General features: G+C 52.3%; 1 protein-coding gene across 1 annotated transcript; it reads left to right on the forward strand.

The window, feature by feature from the left end:
* PRPF40B (pre-mRNA processing factor 40 homolog B) lies at nucleotides 1-20344 on the forward strand. Its single transcript, XM_070370728.1, is given in 27 exon segments — nucleotides 1-135; nucleotides 6301-6381; nucleotides 7228-7371; nucleotides 7670-7735; nucleotides 8405-8432; nucleotides 8658-8683; nucleotides 8818-8928; nucleotides 9220-9340; nucleotides 9424-9448; nucleotides 9677-9877; nucleotides 10098-10227; nucleotides 10311-10375; nucleotides 10893-11057; nucleotides 11158-11266; nucleotides 11624-11774; nucleotides 12480-12613; nucleotides 13261-13375; nucleotides 13524-13615; nucleotides 17646-17762; nucleotides 17958-17981; nucleotides 17983-18096; nucleotides 18309-18404; nucleotides 18657-18743; nucleotides 18956-19133; nucleotides 19381-19442; nucleotides 19563-19706; nucleotides 19799-20344. Coding segments are annotated over 27 exon segments (2682 nt in total). The 5' UTR covers nucleotides 1-132; the 3' UTR covers nucleotides 19892-20344.
* Nucleotides 20345-20616: the final 272 nt, after the last annotated feature.

Consider the following 20616-nt stretch of genomic DNA (forward strand, 5'->3'; position numbering starts at 1 on the left):
GAGCTACCGGAGCCCCGGCCACCAAGGGGTGCGACCCCCCACTGGCCCCGCCTTCCCGGCTGCGGTCAGCCAATCAGAGCGGCTTTTACTGGCGGGTGGGCCGAGCCGGCCCAGCTGCTCCGAGGCTCTGGCATGGTAACGTCCCCGCGCGGGGGTGGCGGGGCCCGGGGCGGTCCCACAGCGCCCCCGGCGGCCCGGGCCCGGGGCCAGGGGGGCAGGGAGGCCGCCAGGGGTACCCGGGACCCCGGGGCAGAGCGAGGGGAACGAGAGGTTAGGGAGAGGAGCCCAGGAAGGGGGAGGGGGCGGGGATTTGGGGGGGAAGGGGCGGGGGAGGCCATGATGGAGGATGGCGGGGGGGTGGGGGTGTTGAGGAGAACTGGAGTTGCGGGACTGGGTGAGGAAGGGGAAAGGATGAAGTGAAGGGTGCGTTTGTGGAGAAAGGTCGGGAAAGAACCGAAGGGCGAGAGACGTGGGAACCGTGGGTCTAGGGGAAAGGGGGGGGTGCACAGTTTCCCCTCCTGGGATGTTTGGCGTCCGACAGGCCCCTTCCTCAGACTCACTACTTGCTCCCTTTGGAAGCCGTGGATACCCTCTAAGACCTCTTGAGACTCCGTCCTTCGTTTCCCCGCATAGTCTCCTGATGTGAGGAGGGGGGTATTGTCTCCTGAGGAAGGAGACGTTTCTGGCCCCCACCCAGTGCTGGGTAGTCCAAGAAACGGGGAGAGCAGAAGCCCCTTTGTCCCAACCCTGGCTCTGCCGCCAAGACAGTCTGTAACAACTCTGTGTGACCTTGGGCAAGTCACTCACTACCTTTCTTTGGGCCTAAGATTTCCCATCGATTAAAAAAAAAAAAAAAAGGAAGATGCATAAGAAGGATATCCCAGATCTCTTTCTGCTCTTAAAATGGGGAGGTGCTTGAGGAGAGAGTTCAGGAGAATGGGTTCTAGGACTTGGGGAAGCAAAGGAAAGAAGGATGAAGATGGAGGCTAGGTCTTCAGCTGGGGCTGCAGAAAGTCCCCAGGGACATGAGGGGAGGGTAGGCACAAAGCAAGGCTGGGGCAGGCTAGCCAGCGCCTCTGGAATCCTGTTGGAGTGATGGGAAGACTGTAAATAAGACAAAGAGGTTGAAACTGAACCCAAGAAGGATGAAGACCAGAAGTAACATTCTGTTCATCAGGAGAGTGTGAGGTGATGGCAGGATTAGAAGCAGTGGAAAATATTTTCTAATATTTTGGGGAAGCAGAAAGAATAATAAGGCTGGTACAGGGGAGTGGGGACTAGGATGGCCTCGAAAACAGGGAGGGTGTGGCTGGTGCTGTTTGGGGCAGCTAAAGAAGGGCAGCTGGTGGATGTAGACCACAGGGGAATCAGCTGGTCTCTCAGCCTCCCTAATATCTTTCTTTTTGATGATTGCTCCCTCTTTCGGAAAGGTGTGCCTCCCCAGCCTTCATTTTCCAGCATAGATCCCTTTAGGAAGTGAGGCAGAGCAGGCCAGCCTTGGGATCACCTGGCTGGCTGAGGATTTCAGGATTGTTTGAGAATTGGGGTAAAAAGAAAACAGGGGAATGAATTTGAATGTGAGAAATGCCTGTGGTACCATCATCCTTGCTTTGTGGAGTAGTTGAAAGCTTAGTCTTCTTCGGGGTCAGACTGCTTGGATTCCAGACTTGCCCCTGCCATTTAATCTTTTGGAACCGTGGTCAAGTTACTTGATCTCTCTGAACCTCAGTTTCTTTATCTGTAAAATAGGGATGATAACCTCTAAGATAGTTGCAAGGATTAAATGACTCTTTGTCATGGTATCTGGCTCATAATAAGCACTCAGTAAATATTAGCAATTAGGTGTTGGTTTTTTTTCCTCCTCCTTCCATTCTGTGTCTCTCCAGTCTTCTCCTTTTCTCCTTTTGTTCTTTTTTTCTAAATCTTCAGTTCTGAGATGTCCCCCACGAGTGAACACTGAGAAGAATTGATTGTATGGGGGTGGGAAGAATGCTTCAGTTGGCCCAGGTGAACACATGATGATCAGATGATTGATTATCTCTTCATTGTCTGTCCCCACCCACAAATGTGTTTTTGTTCCAGGGAAGACACATGATCTGTTTCTCTTTCAGCCCCCTTTCCTATATCGTTTTCTCACACAAATTTCTTCTTCAGAGTCTCACCCAGAAGTGTAATAAGACTCAAAGTTATATAGGCACTGCATCAAGTGAGATAGGGGCAGGGGTGTTTCAGGAAAGAAAGTATGCAGGTTGCACAGGGGAGACTCAAGGAAAGGAGGGCTTTGAATTTTTCACAGTAATTTATGTTCATACCGTTGCTCTCTCCTCTGTGGAAACTGTCCAAAACAGGCTAGTGTCTGGATCCTGGCCAGGAGTCTCCGTCCCGTTAAAGATGGTCATATAGAGTTAGTTTTTTTTAATTGTTTAGGTTTTCCCATGCTAGTATTTGATTCTAGTTCACTTTCCCCAGACACACAGACCTCTGCCAAACTGCCTCTCTCTCCATCACAGTCAGCTTTTACCCAAAGAGTTTATACAGATGTACCTGGGCACATACACACACATTTGTCTGTTTTAGGATATTCCAGTATGCAAAAATAAGGTTAGGGATGAGTCTGCATTTTGTCACAACACTTTGTATACAGGGCCCTGACTTGACATTCAGAAGAGACTTAAAAGGAGAAAACTCAATCCCTAAACGTGGGGAAACCCCGACCTGAGTAGCAAGACATGCAGTCCCATGTGGAACACCCAGCAGACATCCATAGAGTAGCATGTGACTCTGTGCAAAGTAGTTCAGTATTTATCCCGAGGAGACTGAGGTAGGAGGGTGTATGTGTGGAGGATAATCATAAAGGCCCAAAAGGAGGTGAATATCGGATCATCTTGAACAAAATAAGAGACAAAGCAGAATAAAAGAAACACATGGAGTAATCTAATACTTTCTGTGCAAAGAGGAGGAGGGAAGCCATGAATCAGGGTGAGCCAGAAGAATGTGGGATGGGTCTTGTTTAAAGGCTTTGAATGTCCGATGAAAGATTCTGTAGGGTGGGCAACGGGGAGCCACCACTGGTCTCCTAGCAAGAAAATGTTGGACTTCCTGGTTTAACCACGTGGGTCACAGAGAATATGCTAGAGTGAAAAAAACAGAGCTCCTTCTTGTAAGGATTGTGTATTTAAGGGAGTAGGCCCGGAGGGCAGATTGAATCCCGTCCTGGGACCCATTATTCCCCCCTTTTTCATCTGAGAAAAAATGCCTAGGGTAGTTGCCAGAGTCTCCTCCAGCTCTGACATTCAGTGTTCCCTAAATAACTGCTAGACCTTACTGATGGCTTTGTTTTGTGAACCTGCCAAGACCATTCAGTCATTAAGTTAAGAAATAATAGCATGTACTGTGAGCCAGTGGTGGTGGTGGTGAAATTACAATGGGCACAGGGTTCTGGGATGAGCAAAAACAAAGTCCTTGCCCCTTAAAATTTCTAGCCTAGGCTGGAAACTGGAGGTATCACATATTTCATTGATTCTGAGACTCACATCTTAACATTTCTGAAGTCAAGATGTGTCTTAAGATCAGTGGTGAAAGTTGCTCAGTCATGCCCAACTCTGCGACCCTGTGGACAGTAGCCTACCAAGCTCCTCTCTCCATGGGATTCTCCAGGCAAGAATACTGGAGTGGATTGCCATGCCCTTCTCCAGGGCCCTTTGCAACCCAGGGATCAAACCTGGGTCTCCCACATTACAGGCCAGATTCTTTACTGTCTGAGCCACCAGGGAAGCCCAAAATCAGTGGAGTATTGTAATTTGGGCAGCATTTGTTTTTTATTAGTGCCACATAATAATACAATCAGATACAAACTGATACAATTTGTATCAGTTGTACAAATAACTAAAATTCCAGTGACTAATTGCTGAAGGGGAAGGTACATGGTGTATGAGAGTGTAAAAGAGGGCTCTGACTAGTCCGCTGGGTTGGAGAAAGCCTTTCCTGAAGAAATGATGATGACCAGATCTAAAGGTTATGGAGGCGGGGTGTGTGGAGTTGGAGGGAGCATTGCCCCAGGCAGAGGTGGGTGTCTTAGTTGGGAGGACTGCAAGAAGGAGCTCAACATGGGTGAGGAAGATAAGGCAGCTGGGAAGCAAACCTGCCACAGCCTCCCAGGCCCTGGAAGTGGGTTTGGGGACAGTGGGAAGCAATTAAAGAGTTTTAAGCAGAGGAGTAATGTAGCCTGCGGTTGGAGTGGATGTGGGGAGACCAATCAGGAGGCCACTGAAGTAGGTCAGATTTTTTTTTTAAGTTGTAGGGTTGGAAAAGGAAACAGAAATAGATGGATTCGGGAAATCTTTAGGAAGTAAAATTAACTGGACTCATTGATGTATTCACAAGAAAGAGGGAGGTGTGGTGAGTGGCTCACAAATTTCTATCTTGGACAACTGTGTGGATGGTGGCATAGTCTCTGAGATGGGTAATCGTAGAGCCTGGTAGGACCCAGAGATGGTTATGTAGCCTCTGGGAGGCTGGGACCCTGAGGCAGGTTGGGTGGGAAAGTGTGGCACAGAGAGCTGGATTTCATCCTGAGTTGATTTGTTTCTGACTTCTAGTGCAAAAGGAGGTTTCAGGGGGCGGAGCAGGTCTGAATTCAGGGCTTAGAGTAGCTGAACCCCAAGAAAAGGTAATTTAAGTCGGAGTAGTTTGACTTACCCCCTCTCTTAGGACAAGATAAGCAGAGGGAAGGAAGGACAGGTGTTGCTGAAGTAGAGAGTAGAAGCATTGTTAAATACTGAGTCTTCCCAACATAGGGATAATTGGGAAAGTCGGGAAATTGGGTGGCAGTGAGCCAGCTCCCACCTTTACCTGGATCTCCTCCTCACCACCATACTCCCAGCACCTTCCAAGCAAGGAGGAAGGACAGAGCCTTTTAGCTGCATTTAAGTGCCCCAGGTTACTTAAAAACTGTTTTTGAATGGGTGAATCTAGCTATATTCAAAGTTACAGAGGGCAGATAGAGTTCTTTCTACCAGTGTCCTCATTCTCATTTCTTGTGTCATCTTTTGTTTCTGATTTTTATGCAAGTAATAAAACTTTGCTGCACTTTGCTTTTTTTCCCACTTGTTTATGTATCTTCCAGATTATAATCGAGACAGTGAGCCTCTTCATTCTTTTTATGACTGCATAGTAGTTCATCTTATGTTTGTGTAAAATTTTATAGTTCCTTACAGATATTTAGGCTGATTACAGTCTTCTGGTTTTATAAATAATGCTGCTCTGAAAATCTCGTACACACATGTAGGGCTATATCTATAGGATGAATTTTTAGAGCCATAAGATTCTATATAAATAGGATTTGTTCCTTCATTTGTTTATTCATTCACTTTATATATGTTGAGTACCTATTATGTGCCAGATGCTGTGGCAGGTACCAGGAATTCAGCTTTCAACAACTCAGATATGATCTCTGCCCCCATGGAATATGTGTAAGGGGAAGCACATATCCAGTCTAACATAATAATTACACAATTGTATACGTGATGGAACTAAAAAGAGGATCAGAACAAATTGGACGTGCTTTAAATAGAGTCAGGAAGGCTTCTTAGAGCAAGTGATATTTAAGCTGAGAACTAAAGGATGAGATGTGGCTAGCCATTGGGTGTGGGACAGGGAGACCTAGGCTGTTCCAAGCCTCCTCCACTGGGATGAACCTAGAAGAGGCACAGGCTGCTGTCTTGATGGGGGCTGGGATGCAGAGCTAAAGAGGAGGGGATGGGAATGGAGCTGTCAAGGACAGTGAGTGACTAAAGATGAGGCCAGTTAGGGGAGGAGGCTGGTGGTAGTACTTAGGAAGGACTAATTGTGTTTAGAGGGCTTTGGGTTGAATCTCTGTACTGGGTGAATTCAGGAAGGTGAACAGGAAAAGAGGCCACTTCCTTCCTGAATGGGAATGAGAGACCTCTGACTGACTGGAGGGAAGCGCAGCCTTGCCCACAGGCGGGAGGGTGGATGAAAAGCCTTGGAAAGAGTTGATCTGTCCCTGTAGTAGAACCTCCTCCATCTTTTCATGGCTTGGGCAAAATGGAAACTTCCAAACTACAGATGACTTTAATGGGGCTCAGCCAGCTGACTCTGGACTGGCAAAAGAAAGAACAGATCTATCGAGGGCTCAGAGTGGGAATGGGTAGGAAACTGGGCTTTGAGACTCTTCCTTTGAACTTTGTGCTCCTTTTTCATCCTCACCCCTCTGCTTCTCTTCTACAAAAGCCCATCTCTGCCCGTCCGGGGTTCTATGACTTTTCTCTCCCTCAACAGTCGGTTCCCGATTCTGGTCCCCGGCCCCCAGCAGCGCCTGCCCCCTTCCCACCGGGGCCCCCCATGATGCCACCACCCTTCGTAAGTTTTATGTCTTTCCCTGGGCTTGGCTTTTCCAGCCTGCATCCCCAACTTCCTAGCCCCCAGCACTGCTGCATCGCCAGCACAGTTTTTGTGTAATGCCCCCTTCCTGTTGCCCTTGGTTGAGGGATGGTTTTGCTTGGGTCCATAACGTTGACAGTTCTCCCTTTGTCTTTTTGTCCTTGGGACACACGGGGGCTGGGGGAAGAAGTGAATGGGAAAAGACCCTCTTAAGTGTGAGGGCAGGGTGGGGCTCTCTTTCTCTTTCACTGCTCCTTGTCTGTATTCTTTTTTGTTCCTCCCCCAACATGGCTTGTGGGATCTCAGTTCCCCAACCAGGGACTGAACCCATGCCCTTGGCAGTGAAAGCTTGGAGTCCTAACCACTGGACTGCCAGGAAACTCCCCTTGTCTATATTTTTTAAATACGCCATGAAGTCAGGCTGGAATAGCAACCAGTGGTCATCAGTTGGGAAAAAAGGGATAGGAGGCAGAGGACTGGGAGATTGGGGACTGGACACCTGCCTCTGGCCCTGCATCTGAAAGGCCTCTCTGGAGAGAGTTGCTTAAGTGGTGGAGCCTTCCAGTCGCAGTCTGGTGGCAGTTCCATTTCTCTTTCCCCTCTCCCCTGCCTCTCAAGAAGCCGTTTGCTTGCCTCTTAGACCCAGAGGACCCCTGTTGTCAGTCTCAGTGGTGAGGAGGGAGGCAGTTTGATGCCTCTCAAACTGAAACTTTGGACTGTCTCAGAGCCAGTGTGAAGGGTTGGGTGGGAGATGAGTGGCTGTTTCCTGACAGGGGCAGAGCAGTGTCTCCTCTGCTCAGGCTCTCTTCCTTTCCTCGTTTGCAGATGCCTCCTCCAGGAATCCCCCCACCTTTTCCTCCAATGGGGCTCCCTCCCATGAGTCAGAGACCACCAGCCATCCCCCCCATGCCACCTGGCATCATGCCCCCAATGCTCCCACCGATGGGGGCACCACCACCACTCACACAGGTAATCTCCCCTGCTCCAGGGCCTCAGAAAACCCTGTCATCTCAGTTGCAGGTAGAGATGAAGGTGGATATCTGAACTGAACTTGAGAGTCTGGGGAGGAAGGGAGGGAAGGTGGGGCCAGGCCCACGTGAATTTGCCTGCTGAGTGGCTAGAGGCCACTCTGAGGCTCAGCTGAGCGCCCAGAGCCCAGTGCGTACCCTTGTGAGGGTCATGGCCCCGTCAGCATCTCTCAGGACTCTGTGTGGCCTGTGCTTGCCTTCACCTTAGTAGCTGGTTTTTGTCTCCTTTGTATCCACAGATACCAGGAATGGTACCTCCCATGATGCCAGGAATGCTGATGCCAGCAGTGCCTGTCACCGCAGCGGTAAGCACTGGGGGGCAGGAAGTGGGCTCTGCGCTGCAGCCCAGCGGGTCTGACTTGGCGTACAGGGACGCGGCCTCCGTTCTCTCCCTCTTCTCATCACATCCACCCATGGCCCCGCTGCACTCCCCACACTGAGTCCTTCCAGCCACAAACTCAGCTCTTCTAGCTTCTCACTCGTCCCAAAAGGCACATACATCCTCTCATTATCCCCTTGCTATGCCCAGTTCCCTTAAGGAACACCTTCACTCCAGACACTGATCACTCTCACAGAGTTAGCACTGTGGACACGTGAATACAATTTCCTCTTCGCATCTTCTTTGTCTCTGGAGGAAGCGGCAGTACCTGGAGATCTCACTAAACCTTCTTGTGCTGCTGTTCAGCGTAGTAGAGTTGGGTAGGATGTGGCAGTTGGTACTTTCTGTGGAAGAGGTGGGCCATGGAGTCTCACTCAACAGAATACTCTCTTGAAAAAAGGAGCTGCCGTGCAGTTTCCTCCTGGGGTCCTAGAGCCATGGTCCCAGAGGGCGGGGGAAGCTTGTTAGGGAGCAGAGATCCCTGGGAGCAGGACACATGGATCCTGGCCTGGCCTGCTTCTTCATCCCCCATGGCCTGGGTCTTGGGGGCCACTGGGCTTGGCCCCAACCCTTCCCCCTCCTCTTTCTTCGGCAGACGGCTCCGGGTGCGGACACCGCCAGCTGTGAGTCTTCTGGGGGTCTGCTCCCCCCAGGCTCGGAGGTTGGGCGGGGAGAGGGACCATGGACTAGGGCCTACCCTGGATCATGCCTGTTGGGGTGCCAGGGATCCTGGGATGTGATGGGACCAGGGGAGATTTACTGGGGATGGAGTGTAAGGGAGGAATAGATGGGGATCAGATAATTGTTGGAACAAGGACTTAATAGGTTTCCTTTGGCTTCTTTTCTAGCTGCTGTGGCTGGGACAGGCCCTCCGGTAAGTTCTTTCCACTCAGGGGTCTCTGGGTAGGAAGCTAAAAGAGGTGCTAATGGTTAAATTTTGGGGATGAGGAGGAGAAGCTTTGGGAAAGGAGCTGTGACCACTGTTCTGTGCACCCTCCCCTCCCCTAGAGGGCCCTGTGGAGCGAGCATGTAGCCCCTGACGGGCGCATCTACTACTACAACGCTGACGACAAGCAGTCCGTGTGGGAGAAGCCCAGCGTGCTCAAGTCCAAGGCAGAGGTCCTGAATGGGGCTTTCTGGCTCTTTTTTTCAGCTGCCCTGACCCTTCCAAGTCCTTGGCCTCCCTTGAGTCTCTAACCATACTCATGGTTCCTCTAATCCTAAGATCCCTGACCGTTCCCCAACCTTCCTAGGATCTCAAGAAGTCCACCTTCCCTCATCTTGAACCAGGCCAGGTGGTACCTAAGCACTTCTGTGTACCCCCTCACTGGGTCCCCTCACTTAGCTCCCCCAAATGTGGCTGGCGGGTATGCCCAACCCACTCATGTTCCCTGGCCCATCCTCTTACAGCTCCTGCTGTCCCAGTGTCCCTGGAAAGAGTACAAGTCGGACACAGGCAAACCTTACTACTACAACAATCAGAGTAAGGAGTCCCGCTGGACCCGGCCCAAGGACCTGGATGACCTGGAGGGTGAGGAGGGGGTGGGCCCAAGCAGAGGCTCGGGGGCGTGACTCTGTGCTACCCTCTAACCACGTTATCCTTTCCTGTTGCAGCTCTAGTCAAACAGGAGGCTGCAGGGTAAGTGACTTGCTTGTCTTGCCTGCCCGTCCACCCATACGTGGGGCCTCCTGAGGGGTGGGAGTGGCCTCTCTCCATGATCCGTGCTCTGTGAGAGGAAGAGCCAGCTCTCATCTCCTTGTGGAGTGGTCTGCTCTGGCGCTAGTCCTTCACAGGATAGAGACCAGTCAGCCCCTGACCACATCTGTCTTTGCACTACTGGACACTGCCCTTCCGACCCACCTGCAGGAAACAGCAGCAGCCACAGGCACTACAGCCACAGCCTCCTCAGCCTCAGCCCGATCCCCCACCTGTGCCGCCAGGCCCCACCCTGCTGCCCACAGGCCTCCTAGAACCTGAGCCCGGTGGGAGTGAAGATTGCGCTGTGTCAGAGGCTGCCCAGCCCCTGGAACAGGGGTTCCTGCAGCAGCCAGAGGAGGGCCCCAGCAGGTGAGGGCTGCCTCCCATGGCATTCTAGACCTCAGGCTCCCACCTGGGTTCAACCCTTGACCTCTGCCAGGTTTCTCGGGAAAGGGGTGAAGATCTGGGCATGGCCTCTAATGAGCAGAAAAGGGCTTCCCTGGGGAACAAAGGGGTGTCCTGATCACACAGGGCACTGAAAACTATGTGGACTTGGGGACACTGTGGCTGACTTCCCTTTGTACCCCAGTTCTGCTGGACAGCATCAGCCACCGCAGCAAGAGGAAGAAGAATCAAAACCGGAGCCGGAGAGGTCTGGCCTCAGTTGGAGCAACCGGGAGAAGGCAAAGCAGGCCTTCAAGGAGCTGCTGAGGGACAAGGTGCTGAGGGTGGGGCTCCCAGGGTAGCCCTGGAGGGGGCTGGAGGTGGGCAGAGCCCATGATCCCCGCCTGCTCCATTCCAGGCTGTCCCCTCCAATGCTTCGTGGGAACAGGCCATGAAGATGGTGGTCACTGACCCCCGTTACAGGTAGGCCTGGGCAGGCCCTCCAGACATTGTTCATGAGGGTGGCTGATCCACGGATTTCCTAAGAAACCCTGACGGGGTCAGAGTGAGGAGAGTGATAGATGGGTGAGCGTGCTGGGGAAGAGAAGCTGAAGAGCCTCCAGGAGAAGGGGAAGGGGATCATTCAATAAATGCTTGTTGAATTGAATTGATTTGAATTGAATTAATTGGGGAAAGGGGTTGGATAGGGCAGAGGCCTGACTGCAACTTGAGAACCCATAGCAAAAGGGCTCAGTATTAATAGTGTCTTAAGAGGCCTGTCTTGTTCCCTCATTGTCACCCCTCCCCATATGCCAGAGACCAACCTATCTTGCTTCCCTGTGCCCTTGGGGCCACTGCAGCCCGCTGTGCCCATGCGTGGACATTCAGTCAGTTCTGTGAGACCCATCCCCAGTGTGCCATGACCCTACTTTGTGGGCTGTGCGTTGTGGTTCAGGCTGACTCGTCTGTCCCCACCAAACTCCCACCCTGTCCACCCTAGTGCCTTGCCCAAACTGAGTGAGAAAAAGCAGGCATTCAATGCCTACAAAGCGCAGCGGGAGAAGGAGGAGAAGGAAGAGGCCCGGCTAAGAGCCAAGGAGGCCAAGCAGACCTTGCAGCATTTCCTGGAGCAGCATGAACGCATGACCTCCACTACCCGCTACCGGTCAGGGGGCCAGGCTGGGTTGGGGCCTGGGAACCCTGAGACCCCCATGGGCCCAGGCTCTGTTCTCTGCCTGCCTTCTCACAGCCCATATGCTCCACAGGCGGGCAGAACAGACCTTTGGGGAGCTGGAGGTCTGGGCTGTGGTCCCTGAGAGGGATCGAAAAGAGGTTTATGATGATGTCCTCTTCTTCCTGGCCAAGAAGGAGAAGGTAACAGCTACTGGGCTGGATCCATCAGCCCCAGTCTCATTAAGGCCTTCCATGTCTTGGCTTCCTTGTGGACCCGCCCATTCACTTGCTGCCCCAGGGTCCCAGCTTCTTACTCAGAAGCTGGTACGGCACATCCCCAGTTCATGCTTTGGGCCTACAACTTGGTCTGGGAGGACAGGAAGGTCTCTGAGGGTGTGGTCTGTAACCTGTGCTCCTTCCCCTTTCTGGAGTCAGAAAGGCCTTGAGTCTGGCCATCCCAGAGTTCCCAAGCCACCTGCCTTTACCTAGGTTCTCTGCCCAGGCCCACTTGTGTAGCTCTGCCCTGCCCTGCCTCACCCTAACCCCATGGCTCCCTAGGAACAGGCCAAGCAGCTGCGGCGCCGCAACATCCAGGCCCTGAAGAGCATCCTAGATGGGATGAGTAGTGTCAACTTCCAAACAACATGGTCCCAGGCCCAGCAGTACCTCATGGATAACCCCAGCTTTGCTCAGGACCATCAGCTGCAGAGTAAGCCTGGGTCTCCACTCCCTTCTCTCCCTTCCTTTTTCTTTCCTGACCCCCAGCACCTGCCTCACACTACTCCCCCTGCACCTCCTATCCCCTTGGACATCTAGGAGTCCCTTGCATGTAGTCCAGAACCTCTCTGGACTTGAGATCACAGGAGGATGCTTCAGGTCACCTCTCCCTCTAGGGTCTGTAGTTAACCTGGATATTATGTGTTCTTGGGGGAACAGCACTGGGATAGGAATAATATTTGAAGATGACTTTTACAGCTCATGTGAATATGGTTTTAAATCATCTTGGTATGGTGGGCTGTAAATGGTCACACATGTGGCAATCAGCTGCTGTTGGCCTGTCATCATTTGCAGTATCTTCTGATATTCACCTTCTGAAGTTATATCAAAGCCTGGTTGATTCCCAGTCCAATAAAAAGTAAAACCTTAGATTCTGAGAAAACTGATTTCATATAATGACTTCTAGTAACCAAATTCATAAGATCTGAATGCTTCTATTTAACACTTCATATAATCACTGAACCCTTTTCATGAACCATCATTCCAATAGCCTCTCCCAGGAGCCCCTGCTCCCCTCTCCCCACCACCCTGGATGTCCCCAACACCTGCAGGAGTAGCATCTTGGAAACTCGGGGTGCTGGGACTGAGAGGGTGTTCCCCTGGTGCGGTGCCTGCTGAGCCTCCTCTCTGTGGTTAGACATGGACAAGGAAGATGCGCTGATCTGCTTTGAGGAGCACATCCGAGCTTTGGAGAGGGAGGAGGAGGAGGAGCGAGAGCGAGCCCGACTTCGGGAGCGGCGCCAGCAGCGCAAGAACCGGGAAGCCTTCCAGGTATCTTTGCTGCTCTCTGAATCGGAACTCAGCTCTTCCCCGGACAGTCTCTTCACCCACACGCTGCCTCCTCTCGGCCAGGCCCACTGTTCTCCCTGTGCCCAGCCTGTCCTCGCTCCATGAGGGCTCTCTGTGCCTGCAGTTTTGCTCCTGCTGTGTCCCCTCAACTCTGGGCCAGCTCCTCTAGACTAGGTGTGCGTGCCACCCGGAAACTGCCAGCAGATGGCGCCCTAAAAGCAAGGCTCAGCAGCTTGGCCAGGTTTATTTCCCTTCACTGGGGAGCCAGACAGGCAGTTAGTTCATCCCCCGTCTTGGAGGTGGCACTGGTGGTGGTGGAGGAGGGGATTAGTTGGCTATAACACATGGGGAAGTGTGGGAGTCATGGGAAGGTAATGTTGCAGGCGCTGTTTCTTTGCCTCCCAGTCCAGCCTATTCTCGTGGAGTCTGTCCCATTCTGTTTTACAGTCTGTGTTCACATTGCTCTCTGCCTCCCCATCTGTAACTCCTCATCTCTGCCTCCCTTGCCGGCATTTCCTCAGTCTGGTTGTTCCTGCCTCTCCCTGCCGTCTCTCCTCTCCCTGCCCAGGCTTTGACTTTGCCTCCCTCCCTCTCTCACCCTCCCTGTAACTGGCCTCTTCCCTGCTTAGACCTTCCTGGATGAGCTGCACGAGACAGGGCAGCTGCACTCCATGTCCACCTGGATGGAGCTGTACCCAGCGGTCAGCACTGATATCCGCTTTGCCAACATGCTGGGCCAGCCGGGTAAGGCAGCTGGGCTCTCCCTTCTCTGGCCTGGCTTCCTGCCCTGCCAGTCTCTCTGCACTCCCACTCCTTGGTCCTGTCCTCAACCCCACCCTCAGGCCTTGGGAAGCTGCCGCCCGCCAGGCCCCCCTCCCTCCCTCCCCCACAGGCTCCACCCCTCTGGACTTGTTCAAGTTCTATGTGGAAGAGTTGAAGGCACGATTCCATGATGAGAAGAAGATCATAAAGGACATCCTTAAGGTGAGGGAGGCCTGGGGCTGTGGATGGATGCAGGCTGGATGCAGGGCTGCTCCCAGGACAGGGCTCCCTGATAAATCCTGTTTTGTGGGAGCATTGCAACTCAGTTCAGGAGATAGCTATTGTGATCCTTTCTTTATACAGAAATGAACAAGATACAATTTCTGCCTAGAAGGAGCTCAGGGTCTAATAGGAAGAGAGACATGGCAAGTAGATAGACATTACAGAGGGGCAAGGGTTATTATTACAGAGATGAGAATCAGAAGAATTGCCATTTAAACTGCACCTCTAAGAATGAGGAGGTGGGGGAGGATGGAGGCCAGGGGTGTAGGGTGCCGCAGGAGCAAAGAGGAGCAGGAAGCACAACTAGTCATAAACTAGTTTCACACAAGTATTCTCCTTCTGCCTGTACAGTGTTTTAGAAAAACCTGGAATTTGTTGCTAACATTTTAAAATCAAGAGATTACAATTAAAATCTGGATCTTCAGCATCTCTTGGAAATTTGCATTATCTAGCAGCGCTAGGTTGGCTTTGAGAAGCATTCAGTGGGCTAAAGCTGAGATACTAAGGCTTTTTAGAAGGGGCATATCCTCCTTATCTGTCCTAACTCCTCCCTGTCACATCCGTAACACGAGAGCAAAGTCACCTACAATTTACCATCTCCATGCTGGAGAGTTCCTCAGTATTCATGTCTATCAAAGAGGAAAAAGTGATGGACTGAGAGAGCCCTGTGTTTCGGAAAAGATAACAAAGAGAAGCATATTTCTTTGTGGAGATAAAGACTCTTCTCATGAGTTTCGGGGAGCAGTGTGCACCGTGGTTAGGAACAAGACTGTGAAGGCCGACTGTGGGGTTGAAAGTCCATCTTAACCACTTAGAAGGTTTGCGACTTTGAGCAGATTACTTAATTTTTCTGAGCATGTTTCCTCATCTGAAAAGTGGGGAATATTCCCCCAAACTTCACCTGATTATCAGCAGGAGTAACTTGGTACCCGAGATGAAGAAGGTCTCAGAATAAAGCTAGGAATGTCTCACTGCACACACGTTTCTTTTAAGTCCCATGTCTTGCCTTAAAATTCATGCAGGCGCTGTACTTTAATACCGTAACACTTACCTGTTAATATTTTAAAATTACTTACCATTAGGTAACATATATTGTATTGTCCTGTGGCCTCCTCTATTTCTCTATACCCCAGTTGGGAAGGAGAGCCCTGCATATAAAATTCTTTGAATGCTAAAATAAGGAAATTGGATTTTTATCTTGTAAGTAATGGGGAGGCGGGGAATGATGTCTTGGAAAAGCCCCAGTGGTGGTGTAGAGTCCTGCCCGCAGCCAGAGCACTTGTATGCGCAGGGATGGAGTGGTAGGGAGACAGGACTTGAGGCCTCAGGACGCAGAAAGTGATAGTGGCAAGTGATTCAGGTCAGTTCTGAGCTTGAGTCATCCTCTTCTGACTCACCCCTAGACTGCTCCCTTGCTGTTGGGGCCCTTGGGAGAAAAGTCTGGGCAGCTGTGGACTCTCGAGGCAGGGTTTGAAGTGTGAGGGGTGAGCAGAGAGACCAGGCAGGAGCTGCTGTGTGGTCTAGGTGGGGATGGCCGGTGAGCACAGCTGGGGTGCTCCAGTTGCTTCTGAAACTCCCAAGGTTGGCTCATGGGGGCCTTGGGACAAGCCGGAGGGGGCGGGGTGGCGGGACTTTTTGCTCCTTCCTTTATTTTCAAGTATAACTGCTTGTTTCTCTTATGGAATGAGGGTTCTACTTAAGATTTTTGTTTAAAAAAAAAAGCATCTGCTGATTTAAAAAAAGGGTTTCAAACCAGTAGGCTAGACTCACTCAGAAGTAGAACTGACACATTTGTGTGTGTGTGTGAAATTGAGGGAAGGAAGGAGTGAGTTGGAGATAGCAGGGGTGGATTGATGGTAAGGATTAAGCAGGAAGAACAGGGCTGGAGAAAACAGGAATTCCATTTGGGAAATTGTTCTCATAAAGCAACCAGGGGCAGGGAGGAATAGAGCAAATACCATATTTTAAATATGATAATCGCATAAGGTAGAAATATCTTATCCAGGAAGAGTTAAATTTTATTGGACACTTAACTTTTAACCCCTCAGTGGCTGGTACTGCTGACAGGCCTGTAGGAGCCCTATCCTTGCTGAGGCCTGTCTCTCCACACCTCCTGAGGACAGTCTTTGGTCAGTTCCCCTTCCTGTTGCCCCCTTTTGGGCTCCTGCCTCTGGAAGGGAGGTGAACCCAGGGCCCTGAGGCCATCTACCCGCCAGGCAGACTGTGGACTGTGATGACACTCCACATCCCATAGGGTAATGCAGAGTCCTGAACTCGGAGAAGCTGAAAGTCAGAAGATCTGGGCCCATCCATGGGAGTGGGGAGTGGAGTATGGGGTGAGGGCTCCCAGAAAATGAATTATCTTGGGATCTGCTGAACTTGAAGTGTCTGTGAAATATCCAGTCTAGAATGGGTCTGAAAGTCAGGAGAGAGGTGAGGGTGGGATTGCTAGGAACAGTGTGGGACAGGCACATAAGACAAGAGAGGTGGTAAAAGGGGTCGGAGACAGGCGGGGACCCCGGAGAAGGAAGGACTGCAGAAGTGAACAGAGGCTAGAAGACTGAGGACTCAGAAGGGGTCCCTGGAGTTCTTAGGACATGAGCAACCTCTAGGGGAACAGCGTCCATGAAGAGGGTAGAATGAGTGCAGCACAGGCTTTAGTTATATAACTCCTGGCTGTTTATTGGTTGAGACCTCTGCAAGTTATATAGTGTCTCTGAGCCTCAGTTTCCTTATCTGTAAAATGAGGATAATATAAATGCAAGGTCATGAAGTTAAATGATAACATTTGTAGTATCTTGCTCATTAGTAGGTTTAATAAATGTTTTCCTTTGTGCTACATTTAAAGATTGTGAAACAGAGAGACAGAAGCAGAGGTTATTAGCTTGAGGAAGGTGAGAGCAGGGTGGAAAGGGTATTCCAGGTTAAGTGAGGTGCGTACTTGACAGAAGGAACCAATGAAGAGGTGAGATCGAAGTCTGCAGTTCCCTAAGCGAGAGAGATGTATGTCTGAGAAGAGCTGGAGAGCATGGGCTGAGGAATCCCTCTTGGAAGCAGCAGGAAGAGTATGCCTCTGCCGTCAGCAGGGGGCCAGAGCAGGTTCCGGATGAGCAGAGGTAGTAGAAGGGAACCTGGGCCTCTGCCTCAGACCTCACGCTCCAGTGGCTCCACTTTCCACTGAGTCGTCTTGGGCCAAGTGAGACAACTCTCCTACAGCCTGCTCACTGGCGTGTTGTGAGGCTTAGGTGAGAAGCACAGCGCCTAGTCCATGGTGCTTTATAGTGTGACGTGTCCTTAATAATGCTGGGGAGATGTACAGCTGATGGCCTTTATTTTTCATGATTGTGGGTGTAGTGCTTAAAAGTAGGGACTTCATCATTAGAAAGACCTGGGGTAGAATTCTTGTCCAGCCATATGTTAGCCTTGAAGACCTTGGGCAGTTACTCTAGTTTCTCTCAACCTTGGTTTCTTCTTCCACATAAAATTAGGACCTGTGCTTTAGTTCAGATACGTGAGGATTAAATGAGATAATGTGTGTGAGGCACTCAGCATGGTACCTGGTACATAGTAAGCACTCAATAAATACAGCCGTAGATGTTGACTAAGAAAGAATACAGGGAACTTATGACCCAGCAATGGCTCAAGCTTAAGCCAAAGGGACAAAGAATCAGTTGTCAGAAACACAGGCATCTATCAGACGGAGAACATGTACCTTGAACACCTACCCGTGATCCAGCCTTGCCAGTTCCCTGTGACAGCTAAGCCAAGGGCTGGTATGGGAGGTTTAATTATCAGATGGGGGAGGACTTGAATGACTTGGTCTCCGAAGTGCATCCCCGTCCTGTGGATCCCTTCCGGGGGAGGGGGCTACTTGAGCATCTGTAGTCTGACCCGTGCCTGCCCTGGAGGCAGCCAACTTCAGGTTCAGGCCTGTGGTGCCCCCCTGCTTCATGCGCTGCTGTGCCCACAGGACCGGGGCTTCTGCGTGGAGGTGAACACAGCCTTCGAGGACTTCGCCCACGTCATAAGCTTTGACAAGAGGGCTGCTGCGCTGGATGCAGGCAACATCAAGCTGACTTTCAATAGTGTGAGGGGCCGCGCGGGGTGGGGCTGTAGCCAGGGCTCCGTTCTCAAGCTCGTCCCTTGCTCTGGTTCCGTTCCTTCTCACGCACCGCCCCAGTGTGACTCTGCCCCCAGTCCAGGAGTGATAGTAGGAGCTCAGACCCCAACTTCCCACACACCCTCTCTTGAGTGACCCTACCCTGTGCCCTGTCGCCCTCAGCTGCTGGAGAAAGCAGAGGCGCGCTGAGAGAGAGCGGGAGAAGGAGGAGGCCCGGCGGCTGCGGCGCAGGGAAGCTGCCTTCCGAAGCATGCTGAGGCAGGCTGTGCCTGCTCTGGAGCTGGGCACGGCCTGGGAAGAGGTCAGGACTGCAGCCTGGCATCAAACACCACCCCCTCAGTCCTGAGGGCAGCAGTGCTTCTCCACCACTGGGGGCCCACCCCAGTCGTAGCACAGCTCGGGGCCAGCTTCGGCGCCCTTCCTTCCTTCCTCTGCCCCAGCCCTGCCCTGTGCTCACGGCGGCCTCCACGTTGTGCTGGGGCTGGTCTGATCAGCAGTGCTCTCCTGTTCAAGGTCCGTGAGCGCTTTGTGTGCGACTCAGCCTTTGAGCAGATCACCCTGGAGTCGGAGCGGATCCGGCTCTTTCGGGAGTTCCTGCAGGTACTGGAGGTGAGGCAGAGCTTCTGGTCCTCTATATCTGCCCCAGACTGGTGAACACATGAAGCTAGCTTAACAGTAGCCTCAGTAACCTCTCAACCCCACGCTCTCCTTTCCTTGACAACTAAGGAAGGGGAGGTCTCACGGTGCCCTGGAACCACCCAAGGCCCTAGCCTCAGAGGAGGCAGCAAAACCTCTGGGACACAGGGTCCTTCTTGGGGCTAACCTTGGTGCCTTCCTCACCCTCCCTTCTGCCTCCACCAGACGGAATGCCAGCACCTCCACAGCAAAGGCCGGAAACACGGCAGAAAGGGCAAGAAGCACCATCGCAAGCGTTCCCACTCGCCTTCAGTGAGTTGGCGGGTAGGAAGGATGTGGGGTGAGGCTGGACTACCTGGGGGAAATAAGAACCACTTCTCTTGCTTTCCCCATATATCACCTCCCCTGGAGGAAGACTGGGAGATTCCTTTGGTCTTGGATTTTCCTGTCCCCAGTTCCCAGACTCGAGGGCTTCTGGAGCCCAGCGCCCCTCTGTGCTGACTTGTATCTGCTCATCTACCCAGGGCTCTGAGTCAGGAGATGAGGAGCTGCCCCCACCCTCTCTCCGGCCCCCCAAGCGGAGGCGACGGAACCCCTCGGAGTCAGGCTCTGAGCCCTCTTCCTCACTTGATTCTGTTGAAAGTGGGGGTGCTGCCCTTGGAGGACGGGGTTCCCCCTCCTCTCGCCTTCTCCTCGGATCAGGTAAGTAGTTGGGAGCTGGAGGGGAGGCCTTAGGGGAGCCCCACCCCTGAGGGTGGAGGTGGTGGGGAGGGCTGCACCTGTCAGAGAGTAAGAACTTCCCGTCCCTGCCCAGGCAGGAAGCGGAGAGAAGGAAGGAGGACTGGACTGAGACTTCCTCAGACAGGTCCCTGCCTGTGAAGAATGAGCAGAAAAAAGGATGAGGCCTCCCTTTTCCCGTGGGACTTAGTGGGAATTTTTCCATCTCCAGATCATGGTCTTCGGAAAGCCAAGAAACCAAAAAAGAAAACTAAGAAGAGAAGACACAAGTCGGTGCGTAGAGAAGGAACTTGCGTCCAAGTCTCTGCTATTTTATGAGATATCTTCATGTCTTCACCCGCCTCCCGGGCCGTCCTCCACAGAACTGAGGAGGTGGGCTCTGGGCTCTTACAGAATAGTCCTGAGAGCGAGACAGACCCTGAGGAGAAAGCTGCCAAGGAGAGTGATGAGAAAGAACCGGAACAGGACAAGGACAGGGACCTCCGGCGGGCAGAGCTCCCTAACCGCTCCCCAGCCTTTGGAATCAAGAAGGAGAAGGTGAGAGAGGCAGGCACCCGGCCCCCGCCCGGTCAGCGCTCTGCCCAGGCCCTCGGGGAAGCCGTGGGTGAGCTGTGCCTTTGCTCCACCAGACGGGCTGGGACACGTCGGAAAGCGAGCTGAGTGAGGGTGAGCTGGAAAGACGGCGGCGGACGCTTTTGCAGCAGCTGGACGACCACCAGTGACCTGACACGCCACCGTGCCTCGGGTCTGCGTGAGGCTGTGGCTGAGTTCACCCTCGCTGTCTGCCCCAGACTTCTTTAGTTGGGTCTGTGTCCACTTTTTCTCAAGTATCCCCAACCCCAACCCACCATTTCTGGCATCTCCCAAGGTGCTTGTGGTGTTCAAGGGTCCCCTCAACTTCCCGGACAACTAGTGCAGTCCTTGCCCTCAGTCTCAGACCAGCGATTGGTGGTGAATGCCATGTGGGTGGTGCCAGTAGATAAAATGTGAGATGGGGCCCCCAGAACAAGTGGCAGGCTGGTGGACACAGCCTGGGCGGCAGGGGCAGGTCCTTAGCCGCTAGCATCAGGGCCTGCTCCCGCCTGCCCAGGCCCTGGGGCTCCACCACCCCTGGGGCCCAGCGTATGTGTGTTTTGTTTTGGTTTTGTTTTTTAAATGACAATATTTATAACGTGGCCAGTGGCTCTTTTGTCTTGTCCTTGGGCTTGGTACTGGGGGCAGGCTGGGGACCAGACAGGTACACGCATGGCCAGCAGGGGGCACTGGTGCCTCATGGGAGGCCTGCCTCCCTGTGTGAGGTTGGCGCCCATCTAAACAGATTCTCCTTGCCCAGGCTTCTGCAGTCACCTCCCCCAAGCATGGCAGCTTGACCCAGCCTCCTTTCTGTCCCTGTGGCTTGCTGCTGCTTAGTCACATCAGTCGTGTCCAATTCTGTGTGACCCTATGG

The sequence above is a fragment of the Bos mutus genome, chromosome 5 (assembly GCF_027580195.1).
Source record: "Bos mutus isolate GX-2022 chromosome 5, NWIPB_WYAK_1.1, whole genome shotgun sequence".
NCBI lineage: Eukaryota > Metazoa > Chordata > Mammalia > Artiodactyla > Bovidae > Bos > Bos mutus.